This window comes from Venturia canescens, chromosome 7 (assembly GCF_019457755.1).
Source record: "Venturia canescens isolate UGA chromosome 7, ASM1945775v1, whole genome shotgun sequence".
In the NCBI taxonomy this organism is placed as follows: Eukaryota; Metazoa; Arthropoda; class Insecta; order Hymenoptera; family Ichneumonidae; genus Venturia; species Venturia canescens.
Genome location: NC_057427.1, coordinates 19062469 through 19080070, shown reverse-complemented (window position 1 = coordinate 19080070; position 17602 = coordinate 19062469). Strand labels below are relative to the sequence as shown.

The 17602-nt window shown below is 35.3% G+C and overlaps 1 protein-coding gene and 1 long non-coding RNA gene across 2 annotated transcripts in view; one reads left to right on the top strand and one right to left on the bottom strand.

The window, feature by feature from the left end:
- LOC122413457 (uncharacterized) overlaps nt 1-14426 on the top strand; it is a 28938-nt gene extending 14512 nt beyond the window's left edge. The window contains exon 2 of the long non-coding RNA XR_006261548.1: nt 10620-14426. This is a non-coding gene — a long non-coding RNA (uncharacterized lncRNA). The remainder of the gene's footprint in view (nt 1-10619) is intronic.
- On the bottom strand, nt 1274-6886 carry LOC122413456 (uncharacterized). The gene is made up of 2 exons (XM_043423810.1): nt 2771-6886; nt 1274-2630 (listed from the first exon to the last, which is right to left on the bottom strand). Exons 1-2 carry the CDS (start codon nt 6776-6778, stop codon nt 2313-2315), a joined length of 4326 nt encoding a protein of 1441 aa, XP_043279745.1. The 5' UTR covers nt 6779-6886; the 3' UTR covers nt 1274-2312.
- Nucleotides 14427-17602: the final 3176 nt, after the last annotated feature.

Below are 17602 nucleotides of genomic sequence, written 5' to 3'. Positions count from 1 at the left end.
ACTGAAATACAACATTTTGAAAAGTCACTAAAAATTCGAAAAATTTTTTTGACCCTTTAATTTTTTTTCGTTAGTATAGTATGGAAGTCCTTATTATTTGATCTGTATGTTGAATACTAATATACAATAGCTTCGGAAAGTAGGAAAAACAAATTGACACATAAACCAGATTTAAGAAATCCAAGTTTCTCCAATCATGCAGAAAAGTTGATATTTAAATCCAAGTTCATGCTTACAGGCACGTCTTCCTCTTACCGGACATAGCTACGGCTTTGCGTAGATTTTTTTATCATTCGGAACCGTTTTGGGGGGTGGCGCGATCAATTTTTTTTCTCATATTAAGGGCCACCCTAATATACATATGTTTTGCGTGTAGTCCAGTCAAAATGCAGGAATGGAGCAACTTTCGAGGGGAAATCTGCAAACTTGATCTAAGACTAATTTGATGACGCTGAATCGAATGGTGTAAATTATTTTGCGATCAACCCCCGGCAACATTGAGAAAATTAGGGTTAAAAGTTTAAAACGCTTATAACTCGAAAACTATCAAATCGATTAAAAAAATACTTGTACCATCGTTTTCGGGTGATAAAAATACGTAAGAGCACCCTGTTAATTTTCGATAACTAAAAAATTAATGGTTAAATAGTAAAAAACAACAGTGCGCTCGGGGTGAAAACCTCGAAACTTCGAAGGCTTCAAAACATATTAAATTTGTAGATAACTCGGGTTCTTTCTATTCTACGCGTTTCAGGAGGGTTTAATTGAACTTTGCAGAAAAAAATTATTTTTTTATACATTGTTTAAATATGGACAAAATGCAATTGAATATTGAGAAAATACGCGTTGAGAACCGCTTTTAGAAACAGACGCACTGTATGCTTTGCCGTTCGCACTTATAGAGAGGTCCTCTCTATCATCCGGCGCATGCGTTAAAATGCGGTAGGCTCGGAAACACAAGTACGTAGAGTCTGTGTGAGTATGTGTGCGTTTTGTTTTGGTTTTCTGTAGCACTCAAAACTGAAACGTCTACACGCGAACGATTTGAGCAACTGACGAACTCGGGAACGCACAGATACCCATTCAGCATTATTTTCTGAAATGTTGAAAAAAGGCATTCAAATAATTAAATGAATATTTCATGATATTTTAAATCATTATATTTTATTTACTATCAATATAGAGTAATAACGAATAATACAATAAAATAATTTATATCACGCGGTACGTAAATGGACGCTTTTGCGTACGCTTTGCGTACACAAAACCCCCATTTCCGCACCTCGTAATATAAAATTTCGTATAACACGCGTACGAAAAACTTTTTCGTCCTAGTGTTATAATGTACTATTATTATCTATTTAAAAAAATGTTATACTATAATGATGATTTATTGTAGTATCTACAATAATTATATATATCAGACACTCTGTACTATTTTGTGGCCATGACCGCTATTTTTGAATATATATCAGAACCGCTATTTTTATTTTTATTTTTTTATGCAATAGGATCTTCTGGAAGAAATATATAAATACAGATGATTTCCGCACATTTAAAGAGTTACAACTTTTTCAAAAAATCAGGTTTTACAAAGTTTGGAAATGTTCAAAAGTTTATTCAGAAGTTTGTCATAATTTCCACGCATGACAATGTAACAATTTCATCCTATTTTGGACTTAGAAAAAGATAGGAAGAGATTTCCAATCCTGCTAAAATAGAATTGTACAAAAATTTCAGCTCTTCAAAAACTAGCAAATGAAAATATTAAAATTATTATAAATATTCCCTGTATGATACGATGGAACTAAAAGAATTATATGATAGGTATATGATAGGACTAGAAGAATTAGCAAAATTATTTTACGTTTTACATTTTATATAACTAATGAATAAGACTTCATGACTCTGATTGCAACAGAGGAAACTCAAACTTTAGTCTTCATTTGTCAATTCTTATCAATTTTTTTTTTAAACCTCAGACTCCCTTTTAATGAATTTTCATTATTTGGGAAGCCTCATCATCGGCTTTGAACTGAAAATGTAAATAAAATTGAAGACATGAAACCATTTTTTGTTTTTTTTTTTTACTAATGAACGGATCGGGGCATTCCAAAGTTTTTTATTCGTGCATTGATTCTCTATAATTCGTCAACTGGACTGATTAGCGTTATTTTAAAAATTTTTGTTTTAGGAACAAAATACCAAAAAAAATCGATTTTTCACATTTAAATGTTGATACAAAAAAGGAAATAGGGAAGTGGTAATTTCAGAGCCATTTTTTTGGCCTCAATAAGCAAAAAAATCTGCAATTACATATTATAAAAATTATATTCGATTTCCATATCTTCTTCTTCTTCTTCGCCCTCACTTCCGTTTATCTCATCGTAATTATCAGGATCATCAGGATGTAATTCAGCAGCTATATTGAGGAATTCGCTGACTGGTAGTCTCTCGTCATCTTCATTTTGCTCTCCAGCAATATTTCCCATTTCATTTCTGATGCTATTGACGGCAACATTAGAGCATGATTGACCTTCACAATGCTTGCATAGCTGAGTGCACGGTAATCCCGATTTTCGGCAAGTGCAACGAGCAGTTTTGCAGTCTCCAGTACACGAACATGATACCTGCAACATAGATATTCAGGAAAATTGAGGAAAACATAAACATAGTACATTTCGTGTGAATACTTTACAACGTTTAGTTAATGCACCGTCAGATTATTTTTAATATTTAAATATCTGTTTAAACATTTTGATGAACTCACCAGTGTCAACAAATTGTCAGGCGCTGAATTCTCAGGGTTCATAACAGGTACCATCATGGTCCTCGTTCGTCTCCAGCCCCAGTCTTCTGGATTTAATTCATTGCTCAACCACGATTGTATCTGGTAAAAAGTGCGTTTGACATGTTCACGCAGGACAGGTTGTGTTGGTGGCAATTGTGCTAATCGAATTTCTACGGAGGCATGAACAGCTAATGTTGTAAATTTCTGATATCGAGCATCACTGAGCGATTGGTCCGAATTTTTAAAGCTATATAAATGAGCAATTATTTGTTCCGCGAATTTACATAAACTTTCAATTGTACTCTCAGCATTGTAAAACGTTTGTACAATATTCTGTAGATCTGAATTTTTTTTAAGAATAGAAAAGAGGCTTTTCTTTCCTTTTCCATATATGGCACTTGTCGTGTCACAACCAGAAAATGCGTGAGCAAATAAAATAAACGGTTTCAAATCAGCGTGATCGTCTGTTGCATATAAAGTATCTTTTTTAGAATTTGGCGTGATTTTATAAAAAAAAATACGACTGCAATGTGTTAAAACAATCAATAAAACCAGCAAATCGGTGTCATTACCAACAACTGCCACCTCACGACCTGTCTTTTGTCTCTGCTCAATCGCGGCTCTTGCAATGAGTGCATCCGCATCTTCCTGTGCAACTTTGACGTTTATGCCACGTGCACTCAAATATTGGGAGAGTAACTGTATCAATTTCATTTTGTTAAGTGTATTTGATAAAAATCTTGTCTGGCTCAAAGTGACAAGTGTACTCTCGGTGAAATCTACATCCGGTGCCATATTTCGTTGACGTCGGCGATACCTCTCATAAGATTTTATACCAATATGGTCATTGCTATAGCCATCAAAGACTACCCAAGAATTTTCTCCGTACTTACTGATGATATGTGAGTGATAAACTTCACATATGACTCCAAACGATGCTCCATGTGGCCAACTCATGCTGTGCAGTAAAAATCCTCCATCAATTACGAAGGTCACATTGCGTAAAATATTTTCTGTTTGGAGAACATAAGGTTTCAATATTTTATACAACTCGGACTTCGCTGTTTTTCTCATCAGACCCAACTCATCGAACAATGATAAAGGATAGGGCGACAGTTCGAACTCAAACGCTTTTCGCGTCTGTGCTTCGTTTCCATGAAACAAAACGGAAATCCGTTGAAACAGTAGAGTAGAGTCTACTGAGCTAAAAGTTTCATTACTGACGTGGGTCCCCACTTTGACTGCTGCCAGATTTTTTACTTTATTGGACGAAGACAATGAAATTTTGGCCACAGTTTTCCCTACCATCCATGCCATACCGTGTTTTCCTTTCTCAAATGCCAAATGACAATCGGTAGTTGTTGCACCGACAAGTCCGGTTGACAGAAAAAACAAAGAAGTTCGATGTTTAAAAGGACCGTGTTCTTCAAACCAAAATATAAACTTCTTGATGTCCTCATTATCTCGCTGAATGCGGTAGTTGGCTAGATCAACGTGTTGAGCACTAGTTATCGATTCAATGCCACAATAATCCTCTAAACACTTAATAATTGAGAACGACGATGGCATGATTGACAAAAATCTCGCAACAACACTCGGTGTAACGCCTCTGCCGTGCTTGAGCTCTATGCCAAAAAATCTGTTCAAGGTTTGCTCAATCGTCATGTCCGTCCACACACCGCACCAAGCTTTGTCAGACCTTCGCACTGTAAAATTCCCATCCGTTGTAAATCTCCGATATTCTTCATCAGTCATTGTCACCTCTAGGTTGACCATATCTTGGAGATAAATTTGAGCGCTTTTTGCGTAATTAAAATGGCCTGCAGCGTGGAAAATTGGTAACATATTACGAACACTTTGAAGGTGTAAATTCCAGTTACCTGAGCGTTCGGCTTCTATAAATTGTAATGCGATAACAATGCACTCAAAATATTGCACCCATAGCTGTGAAGTAGGTCCTCGATTTTTTAAAATGGTCAACTGTGCGATCAATTCCGATGTCATCATAGCGATTGAAGTTTCTACTTGACAGTCACCGATAGTCGGAGGTTCTGTGCTCCATCTTTGCAGAAAAGATTTCACATCTCTCTCGTATTGTGTGCGCACTTCATCTTCGGTTTCACGGCAAATCATCATTCCCAGAGCAGTAAATGTCAATATATGAGCACGTATCGCGCGAGCATAAGCGTGTCCCGTTAACATTTTTTTTACCGATGCTGGAGCATATGCAACTGCCCAAACGTCTTCGAGTCCGCTACCATCCATTATATGACCAATGGAGCCCAAATAAGACATGAGCAAGTGAAATCCGCCAAGGCGTACTACAACATCATCGAGCTCGCCTTCAGAAGCTGCAACTATCTCACGAGCTTTATGGTACAGTGGTTGATCGAATGTGACAAAACATGTTTTCTGATTAACACGTCGAGCATCAGCTAAAGCCGTACGTAAAGCTGTATTAATGGTACTCATATTGGAAGGGGGATGATTGATAAAGGGTAGACAAACAACTTTGGAAACGTTGTAAGTTGAATCAGCCGTCAAAACCTCCATAAAACCTCTCCAACTCGGTACATTCTCTATATCACAGTGCTTCGCCCATAGATATGTTGAGTACGCTGCTGGCAGTACGGACGAATTTGTAGAAAACAGTTTTGCCGTGTCGGTGTATACAATGTTATCTAATCCGTTGCAATGGGCTGTCCATGGAATGGTTCGGATTATGCTCTGTGATGCTATCGTTGCAGATGATACGTTCGACGCATTTTTCAATTTCTTGGTTCGACCTTCATAGCTTACATTTTCCTCCGGCGAGTATATAGCTATTCCTCCTAAACAATGATATGTGTTGTAGCCATCTAAAGTTCCAACATTGTGGTCGGTGTTGTCAAAGACATGCTGGACGCAAATGTTTTCCTCGAATACAAATTTCGGTGGGTCCATAATGACTGACGCTTCGTATTGCTGAAGTTGATAATATGAAACACAAGCACCCAATTTATGGAGGAGATCGATTATCAACTTTGATCCACACTTTCGATGAATATAAATTCCCAAGGCTAGCTGCAGATGAGAAGTAAAACCGGAACGCCGAACAAGAGATAATATGGAATGCGCTATCGCGCTACGTTGCACGAAATATCGTTCGTCGTGATCTTCTGTAAGGTTCAGTAAATCTGGTACAATTAGTGTATCAATAAAAGTACGAAGCAGTGGAGGAATGTCTTGTTGGACTGAAGAAAGGAATCTACCAGCAGGCGGGTAAACATCGTGTTCATAAACATGACTTTCAATATCTTTCCGGATAATTTGTGCTGCAGCGTTCACTAACGCTTCTTTCTGTTTTTTTTTAAGAGAATTGGGATCAGTGTACCAGTCTCCACATAATTTTGTTGTACTAAAGCATCTGTAGAAAATTAAAGTATCGGTGCCTCGTTTCTTCAAAATGTAGATATCCCCACCATAATGGTCCATCAACATCTGAAACATTCTGTCATACGTCGTTTTTCCCCTCATGACACGGTCTAATTCCGCCGCCGTAAATTTTCCTTTTTGTGATTTTTCTATGTACTCTGTAACTTGTCGAAATGCCGACTGTACTTCCGCTTCTCTCTCTGCACTAGCTGAGTTGTCACATAGGATTTTCGAAAACATCTTTTGGCATTTATGATGGTATCGTGCACCCACAGCAACTAAAGATACGACATCGTTTAATCGATTCATCACTTCGATAGCTATGGAATCGCCTCGCAGTTTGGCTATATCAAGAAGTTTTTCCTTTATGTAATTATTCTGCACCATGTGGCTTTGCTGGTGATTACGATCCCATGGCATACCACATATCAAGCACAATTCACGGAAATTAAATTCATTTTGCGCAGTTACTGAGTCCGAGGTCTTCGATGATGTAAAAGATGGCGCAGAACAAGATGCCTTCAAAGATTTCAGTTTTGCTGCTTTTGCAGCCACACTTTTAATTGACGCCATCAAATACCACTTACGGCAGGTGCTATGAACGACTAGCGAGTCGTTATTGGTCCATATCTCCCATTTTTTATCACCTAATTCTCGACTTTTCGTAATGAATGATTTAAGACCCCTCGATCCAACTTTGTCAATTTGCGATGTAGCCATGTTCAGTGGCTCGTCGCATATAGTGCATGTTATAGGTGGATCCATTTTCAGGGGATGCTGAAAAAATTGAAAAGATTTGTCTAATTACTGTTAACGAACAGTATTACAATTTTAATTTATTTTACTCTAATAAGGATAAAAATTAGGAATGGTATTGAAAAAAGAGTAAAAACGAATTAGAAATGTCGATTTCATTTCTTTTCGAGTAATCAGATTTAGTTTCTATACATTGATCTTTACTTCATAATAATTGTATAGAGTATCATAATTATCCTTCAAAATACGCATAAAAATATACGAGTCGTTTAACCAAAAACTGAATAAAAGTCGCATGTCTTTTGGAAAAAGTATGCCACTTGTGGCTTCGTTTGATTTTTTGCTTTTTTTTTCATCGCGCTCCTCGAAGTTATAGCAGCTCGAAATTTTGAATTGTTGACTTTTTGCGTGAAAATATCAACCCTTTGATTAATTTTTCTAAACACATAATGAAGTTATTTTTAGATGGGAAAATGCGACTTCTGATTAAAATATTTCCATATTCTCTGGACCCAAGAAGATTCCATAGAAGATATCATAATTCAAAAATCACTTAGTGTGTTTTTTGTATCATTGTACATTTTTAATTTTTTTTCGGATATGTGAAATTTTTTTACAGTAGCATTTTATTATATTGTTTTGAAATTTTTTAAAATTAACCGTAACAAGACCAAGTCGAAAATTATCTTATGAGCTATTGACTTGTGTTATATGGTTCCACATCAATCTTCAATTGAAATTTATCGGAGTCATATTCAATCGAAAATTGATGTGGTAGGCCGCATTACACTAGTCAATAACTCAACACAATTTTTAATTTGATTTTGTTGTGATCGATTTATACAAATTTTCTAAATAACAATCAAATTCTATCGTAAAGATATTTGACCTTTCCGTAAAAGATATTTTCAAAAAATTTAAATATGATGAAATAGTAGTACAAGTGATTTTTCGGTTATAGTGTCTTTTCCGAAATCTTCTTTGGACCAGAAAATATGGAGTATATTTTTATCAGCAACGAAAATTTTTCCACTAGAAAATTACTTCATTGGATGTTTCGAAAAATGACTCGGAAATTCGACATTTTCAACAGAAAAAGTCAAGTGTAAACGTTTCTAGTGCAATAACTTCAAAAGAAATTCATAACAATTATTATAAAAAATGAAGCGAGTTCACGGGTGGCATGTATTATGAAAAAGAATTTACAGTAACGTATGAGTCAGACCACCTAAGAAAATTTTATGCGGTGCTTGACGGAATCAAACATGCACAGATTTAGCCAAAAATATTGAATCCCTTCGGATTTTCCAACAGACATAAAATCGAATATCATCACGAGAAACAGTGATCGGATTATTCAACTAGCAGACTATCGAAAAACGAAAAAAAATCGCTTGTCAATTTTATAAAACAGGCTTTTGAGTGGAGAAGTCAAACTTTTTTTGCTTCTCTATTTCTATTTCTACGACTTTTTTGTGCTCAGTACGTCATTTTGAAAAACATTTTTATAATTTTTTCACCTCACAGAAGCACTTTTGCCGAAAATATATGGGAATTTCTGATCGGTATATAAATTTGAAATGAAGAGTCGTACTGACTTGAAACGCTTCTCATATTTCTTCATCGATTTCCTTCACACATTTTATCCACTTCGATTTATTTGAAGGGAAATGGTTCATTCAGCGTTATCAAAAAATATATTGATTTTAAACACTTCAGAGAACGTGTCGTACGGGAAAGATGAAGGCGGTGCCCATTCAAAACACTTTATTAACTTTTTTTTCGAATTCTCAGGGAATACTAAGTACGTTTTAAAGAATGTATTAATAACTATTTTTTTATACAAAAAAGTTATTCATCATATATATTTTCCGTAGACTGAAAACATGAAATATTTAATTTGTTTGTATTGAAAACACATTTTTGAAGATGTCCTTGTTATTCCTCGAGAATTTTCGAGCGCTTCAATTTATCGTTTACAGCACTTGTTTCAACGTTTTTGAAATGAAGACATTGTGGTTGGTTTAAACAAATTTTTGACATGCGAGTCTACATTCAATGATTTTCGGGTGCAATTAAAATCGCCGTAACAGAAATAGAAAAGTGCAATGAAGCTAAAATTGCTTATTTCAAAAGCCTGTCCGTTAAATGGACTACCCATTATTTTTAGTTAAAATATTCTTTTTTGTCTGATTGGAAAACCAAAATGTCTGCCTGATACTTTTGGGCAAGTGGCTAAAAACAACTATTGCGAAAAAAAATTCTAGACTACAAAGAAAAATAATCAAAATAGACGATAAAAATTTAACTTACCTCAGTGGATGTTTTCTCACAAAAGATGAAAAGTTCACTAAAAGATTATTGCAAATAAAATAAAAATTATAACTGCACACTTTCGTCTAGACGAACGTTATATTCAAATGAGTTTTTCACTCCGTCACGTCATGTGGTTTGTTATAGAATGAAAGATTGAAAATTATTACAGGTATACGAAATAATTTTATGATTTAAACTAGCTACAACTCGATGCGAATATATTGCCCCTGCGCAGATCCCTATTTCTATATACACATGTTAGGGCGTCGCGCAGGACTGTCTAGACGATAGGCCAAAAATCCAAAAGACGACTTGGGACCGATTTACGGAAATCTTCCTATCTCTATCTTTCTTACTTTCTGCCCGTCCTTGTCGCACTCATTGACGCGGCTCACGTCTCAACACGTTGTGCGAGCCACGCGTGCGCACAAACGCACTCTAATGAGTGCGACAGAGATGTACGCATATCCTCCATCCTTCTTTACGTCCCCAGTGGTGCTCGATATGCCAAATTTTGTCTTAAAAACCATTTTTCTCACTTATTTTTTAATTATCGGAAATTAATAGGGTGCTTTCTTACGTATTTTTGTCGTCCGAAAACGATAGTATAAGTATTTTTTCAATCAATTTAATAGCTTTCGAGTTATAAGCGTTTTAAACTTTAACCCTAATTTTCTCAATGTTGCCGGGGGTTGATCGCAAAATAATTTACACCATTCGATTCAGCGTCATCAAATTAGTCTTAGATCAAGTTTGCAGATTTCCCCTCGAAAATTGCTCCATTCCTGCATTTTGACTGGACTAGTGAACCAAGAGCTGGTATTGCCTCCGCTGTGCGTACGTTATCTGTCTCTCTTGCTCGGTGACGCACAATGAGAGGGGGTAGCCGCGTTCAGCGTAGTGCGTGACGTAGCATGTGACAAAACGTAAGAAATCGTGCAAAGGACGTAAGTCCAATTGTAAATATGCTGAACTTACGCCCCTCTCTCTCTCAGAAAACGAAAGTTCCCGAAACGATGGATTTTAAATCACTAACGTTACATATCTCAGGATCGACTGGACGGATTTACTTGCAACAAAAACCACTGGAAAGGGACAAATAAAAAAAAAAAATCTTCACCAATTCTGAGATTCTTTCATGAAATGCTTTGTTTGTGAGAGCCATTTGAAAATTCTGTGACGTCATAAAAACGGCATATTCGCGTATATAAGAGAGTAGCGGCAGGGCTCGCGCTGGCTTTTCTTTTGCGCTGCAGTTTTTCCTTTTAATACTTGGCGTCGAGCCGCTACCGCGTCTCTTGATATGTAAATGAAACCCAAATAATATAAGATTTTATTTTAGCTCGGAAACGGACGCTCAAATATCAGAAGCAGTTGAACATCAAAATAAAAACATCGACGTGTCATCCAACCTTGCTGAAAGCCAAATCATCTCGCCATATGCTTCATCGAGTATCGGTGATCAATCCGATGTTTTGAACACTGTTTCAATCGAGGAAGCAGAGGAAGACGCTCATGATTCCACAGAACAACACGTGTGCGTTTTCTGTATCAAGAGGCGGAAAAAACATCAAGGCCGCGAGCAACAGCTACAAACATGTACGACCGAGGAAAGTATGTATAATTTAAGGCGTAACGTGAGCAAAGTAGGTAATGTAGATTTATGGGATAGAATTATTGCGCAATATTTAAGCAATCAAATTGTTTTCTACCATAAATTGTGCCGGTCAAATTGTCGGAACACACTCAAGTAGTCACAGATCACCGCACAAAGCGAAAAAAAAGAATGGCACAAATCACGAGAAGTCCACAAAGAAGCGTTTGAGCAAGTATGTCGCTTTGTTACAGAAAATATCGTTAAAAAACAACAATGTTATTTTTTATCGTTTTTAAGATCAGTTTTCACCGATTTTGCCAAAGATATTGAATTATCTACAGACGCCGAACCATATAATTTGAAAAAAAGATTGTTGGAAACTTTTCCCAAAAAAATTTTCATTGTGTGTATGAACACAAAAAAAGTTGTAAAATCCTATGCCAGCGTTACTATAGAAAAAGAAGGCAGTTTGAAAACAGCTATACATTTTTTGCGATCGGCAATCCGTGGCATAAAACGTCGTCCACTACCAGACGCATTAACAGCAAAAAACTTAATAACAGGAGAATTCGACAGTCCAAAAATATTAAATGATTTTTATTCGAAGTTGATATGTTCTACTTTTCGGCGGAAGCATAATTCAAAGGTAGCCAGATTGGCTCAATAATTCTCCGAAGATTTGATTTATGCTGTCTCTAATGTGCAAGTTAAACCTTCGAAACATTAATTTTGGTCTGGCATTGAAAAGTTTAACGAACAGTCAAAAAATTATCAACATCATTAATAAGTACGGGCATTGCTGTGGCTATACTGTTTTAGAAGAATTAGAAACTGAAGTAACTTTTTCTTCTACACTTCGATCAGAAATTTGACCTGATGATATCATTCGCGTAAAAAGTTTATGCACAGGATTAGCTTATAATAATTTCGATCGATTTGTAGATACGCTAACAGGCAAAGACATGTTACATGGTACTGTTGGCATTATATTTCAGGACATTGTTGATTCTGCTCAGTATGATTCCACAAACGATCCCCCTCAAGATTTTGAAAATATCGCTGAAAACACCGCGGATTTAGAAAGTGATGCACAAAATTCTGGGAGTTCTAGGAGTTTGAAAAAGAGACGGCGCACTTTTGATGCTATAACGTTTGAATTCGAACCGTACAACGAGAAGCCACAATTTTGTGAAACTTTAGAGCCGGTCGAAAGTCTTTTGCGATTACATATTCCTGAAAATCTTCGATCATTCAAACATCTTGATCTCGCTTGGGTACGCTCTCATTATCTAAAATTGCCAAATACTCCATCATGGGTAGGATACAATAGCATGATTCATCAGGATACAAGTTGCAAACAAAAAGTTTCATATTTAACGACAATAAATTCTTCTCCAACGAATATAACAGTTCTTATGGAAACAATGAAACGGAGCTAACAAGTCGCTTTGGAATGCGATGAAAAATATATAGAAGTCACGTACGATTTAGCTATCGCCAAAATCGCATTGTAGAACCAAAGTACGGAAAAACCGCAATTTGATAACGTGTTCATTCATTTTAGATCGTTCCACATTATAATGGCATATTTTAAAGCTATAGAAAAATTCATCAACGGTTGCGGAATTACGAATGTAATGCTAAACAGCGAAATACTTGCGAGCGGCTCCATAAATAGTTTTACAACTGGCAAACACTTCAATAGGTGCAAACGGTTACATACCGGAAATAACTGATGAAATGAAGAAATATTTATCAAATTTCGTGATGGACAAATCAGTCAATCCAACAGTTATGAGAGAAGAATTTATTAATTTGTTTGTAAAGTATGAAGAGTATAAACAACAAACACTCAATGGCGAGTATGGCAAAACTCCGCAATTTTACATGATTTATGTGAATTTGATTGAATATTATTTCATGCTATCCAGAAGTATTTGAACAGCGAACCTCGAACTTTTTCGATTTGTTTTACTGAAAATTGCAAATCTCTTTTTCACTTTCAACCAACAAAACTATTTACGTTATACCGTGATATATCACGAGAAATTGATGAAAGCACATGAATCTCATCCGGGGTTACAGTTGCAGATCGGAAGGGGATCGTTTGGAGTTAAAAGAACTGACAAACCATTTTCGAGACAGCCTATTGATCTTATGCTAGAGCAAACCATAAATGCATATGTTGCAAATAAATTGACAAGAATAATGCATACTACAAATTCAATTTCGGCTCTTCAACGTTGGTGTAAAAGCCATAGCATTCGCTCAATCATTATTAGTCACATAATGGAGCAAACAGGATTGAAAAAGTCTCAGGACATTACTGCTAACCTTGAAAAAAGCAGAATAAAAAGAAATTCGTTGCAGCTCGGAAATGTCATCACAAATATCAAACAGAATATCAATCCTTTTTCAAATGATTTAAAAGAAAGTTTGTTATACAAAATTTCAACGGGTTAAGCTGTACAAGCGAACATTGAACAATTTTTACGTAATGTAGAGAATCGTGGAAATGAGCTACGTGAACAATTTATCAAAGAATGTTTCGAAGATGTAGAAAGATTCGAAAAACCGATAAAAAGAATAAAATTTTGACTTTCGTGGATGCAGTACCAAAAAAAAGGTTGCTATTTCGGGAAAACTTGTAGAAGTTCGAATGCAAAGCGACTTATTTGCACAGCTGCTATTAATTTCTCTGGAGCAAACATTAAATATTGACAAAGTTTTGTCGTATCCATTAACGCCAGTTCCCTTAGCTATGTGTCACGCAGATGGGGTAATTTGTAAAACCGATAAATCAGTTTTATTGAAAATACTAGAAAAAGAAACTGATAGTAATACACCACAAAGATGTGATGTACTAATTGATGATGGCCTTTTTATGCTCCATGCATTAAAAGACGTTCCGTCTACATTTGGAAATATTTCGAAAAAAATGATTCAAATGTTCACTAAAAATAATGCGCGCATTATTGTAATCACATTCGATCCTAACTTTTCGCCATCGATTGAAGATAACGAGCATTTGTTAAGAGGTGGGGTAAAAGGTCAACAGTACCGTATAAAAGGCCCTGATCAAGTTTGTCCAGCTAATTTTGCTAACGAATTGAAGAACATTCATTTCAAAGCTGCCTTAGTGGAATTTCTTTGTGACGATTGGAAAAATAATTATATGGCTAGCTATATACGCAATAAAACGATCTATGTTAACTACGAGTTTTGTTATAAATACAAATCACAAAGTGATGAAGTTGTAAGAACCGTCGATCACAATTTATCTTATCCAGCTCACGAAGAAGCTGACACAAAAATTGTATTTCACGTTTGTAAGATTGATTTCGATGCTCACGTTACGATAACATGCTCAGATACAGATATCTGTATAATAATGCTCGGCAATATGAATGCCATTCAAAACGATGTAGAGTCGCGGTAGTGACTCAAAGACAAGTACATTTATGACGTCGCTGCCAGAGACTCTTTACAGGAGCCATCGCTTTTCTACTTGTTTCGAAAATTTCTTTCTTCAATAAAAAAATAATCACAGAATTTCATAGGATATTTCAACTTGACGTATTTTTTATTTATTTTTTTCTATCGATTGCGACCTCTTGCAACTCTGTAGCTTAACGCATTCGAAAGATATTAATTATTATTTTTTTAATTTCATCAGAAAATTGTGTATTTTTTTCGCACACATTTTTGATGTTTATTTGTTTCAAGAACTAGGAATATCTGATTCCAAACATATTTTGTATACCTATATAGGGTGGCCCTTAATATGGGTTAAAAAAAAATAATCGTGCCGCCCCCCAAAACGATTCCAAATGATAAAAAAAAAAATCTACGCAAAGCCGCAGCTATGTCCGGTGAGAGCAAAACGTGCCTGTAAGCATGAACTTGGATTTAAATATCAATTTTTCTTCATGATTGGAGAAAATTTCGATTTTTTAAATCTGGTTTATGTGTCAATTTTTTTTTCCTACTTTCCAAAGCTATTGTATATTAGTATTCAATATCCAGATCAAATAATAAGGTCTTCCATACTACACTAACGAAAAAAATTAAAGAATCAAAAGATTTTTCCGAATTTTTAGTGATTTTTCAAAATGTTGTATTTCAGTGAAAAATGGTCATATTGAGGTCTAAAAAAAACGCATTTTGAAGCTTCAAGTTTCTAATTTCAAGATCTTATGACGAAAAAAATGCAGAGCTATATGTTCTGCGCAATTTTGAGAAAAAGGGCGAGAAAAAATTTGCAAATTTTTATGCTTTTTTTATCAATTCCACAAGCGTAGATTTATTTTTTTAACTAAGCCATGGTATGGACCGGATAGCTGGTTTATTCAGCTTCAATTTGCTTTTTTAAAAACTTGGGCAGGACGATGTTTTGCTGAGATGTTGAACTTTGAATTAAGAAGAACTCTTTTGTCTTTGATCTACGATATCTCGGCAACCAATGGTCGCACAGGAAATTCAAGGGCAGTTCTGAAAACTTGAATGAACGTCGCACAAGGTTCCCTTGCGATCTTGAAGACGAATTTTTTCTTCTATCCTTGTCATGAATTTTAAAAAATACCAAAAAACCGGTACTTTATGGTTTTTCAGAAAGTCAATAACCAAATTTCAAATAATCATGAAATGACTGATGTTGAGTATGCCATTTACAGCGGAATATACCCCCAAAAACCCTGCGAAGTTACATTTCGATCTAACCAATCGTTTCTTCGTTGCAACCGGTCAAACATTAATCAAATTTAAGGGTCACGTTTTTTACGTTAAACGAGTCATGATCATGACAAAAATGGAAAATAAAAAATTTCCAAGTTTTTTCAACGTTTTTCCCATAAATAAGGTTGAAATATACAAAAAAAAAATTCCGAAAGTCTTTGATGAAAATTGATTTTTTTCTTAAGGCTTCCAACATTGAGGGCTTCTGAAAAATCATAAATTACCTTATTTTTCCTATTTTTTTAAATTCACGACAAGGATGGAATAAAAAATTCATCTTCAAGATCACAACGGAACCTTGTAGGACATTCATTCAAGTTTTCAGAACTGCCCTTGAATTTCCTGTGCGACCATTGGTTGCCGAGATATCGTAGATCAAAGACAAAAGAGTTCTTCTTAATTCAAAGTTCAACATCTCAGCAAAACATCGTCCTACCCAAGTTTTTAAAAAAGCAAATGGAAGCTGAATAAACCAGCTATCCGGTCCATACTATGGCTTAGTTGAAAAAAATAAATCTACGCTTGAGAAATTGATAAAAAAGTATGAAAATTTGAAAATTTTTTTCTCACACTTTTTCTCACAGTTGCGCAGAACTTGCATTTTTTTCGTCATAAGATCTTGAAATTAGAAATTGGAAGCTTCAAAATGCGTTTTTTTAGACCTCGATACGACCATTTTTCACTGAAATACAACATTTTAAAAAATTACTAAATCATGCAGAAAAATTGATATTTAAATCCAAGTTCATGTTTACAGCCACGTCTTCCTCTTACCGGACATAGCTATGGCTTTGCGTAGATTATTTTTTTACCATTTGAAACCGTTTTGGGGGGCACCGCGATCAATTTTTTTTTTTTACCCATATTAAGGGCCACCCTAACCTATATATTTCCGTGTCTGACATTTCTATTATGTGCATGAAATAATGAGGTTGGAACGCTGTCAGTGTCCAAGTTGACCTAACATCGTGACCATGGATGACACCTATATATTGTAACGGTAAGTTTGCGCTAGTGCACACCGTCACGCGTGGATTCGAGCAATTCTATGATTAAGAAGAGCGGGCATGAAAGAAAAACAAAAGTGCGATGAAATTAAATTGAAAATAACAAATTATTTATTAAATTTTGAATATTCACGGATCAAATTACAAAAATAAATGAATTTTGTTTTGCCTGAGAATTGTGTTTTATTAGATTTTATTTTGCATGAATAATTTTATTTCCGGTATTTTCCTTTGTATTGGAATTTCGCAATTATTTATTTTTCGAAATTATAATAATTATTATCTCGTATGAAGGAATTTGTTTTTAATGTCAAATTTCTAATATTTCTCGCAATTATAACGATAATAATCTCGCCAACGCTGGTTTTGATAAATTTTTAATTAATTTTATTTGATAATTTGATAATTGAGCTATAATTTTATGAACTCACTTTTATGATTCTATATAATGCAAAAAAAGTATGACGAGTGAATTTTATTTGCTTTTTCACTCTTTTGACTCGATATAATTCAAATAAATTGTTTTCAGTTAAATTGGTTTTGCATTAATAATAATTGACTTGAAATTGTCTCGTTTTGAGAATAAAGAAAACTTGCTTGGTTTTAATAATTTTGAAAGAATTTGATCACTACTCAGAAAACAATGATTCGTTGATGGAAAAAATCCACCCAGAGATCTTGAGACAGAACGAAGCCGAACTGTCCCGGCCCCTCTGGCGTGGAAAGGTAGGAGTCCTACCCAAGAATCTTGTGACCGAACAAAATCGAACGGCCACGGCCCTCTTGGATAGAAAAACGGATTGGAAATCTACCAGGAATCTTGAGACAGAACGGAATCGAACTGTCCCGGCCCTCCTGGATAGATCGGAAACTCTCACCTAAGAATCTTGAGTTCAAACGAAATCGAATGAACCCGGCCCTCTTAGCGTGAGAGAGGAAAGGTGTTATTCTATTTGAATTCTGAGTGGTATAATATCGATGTTATTT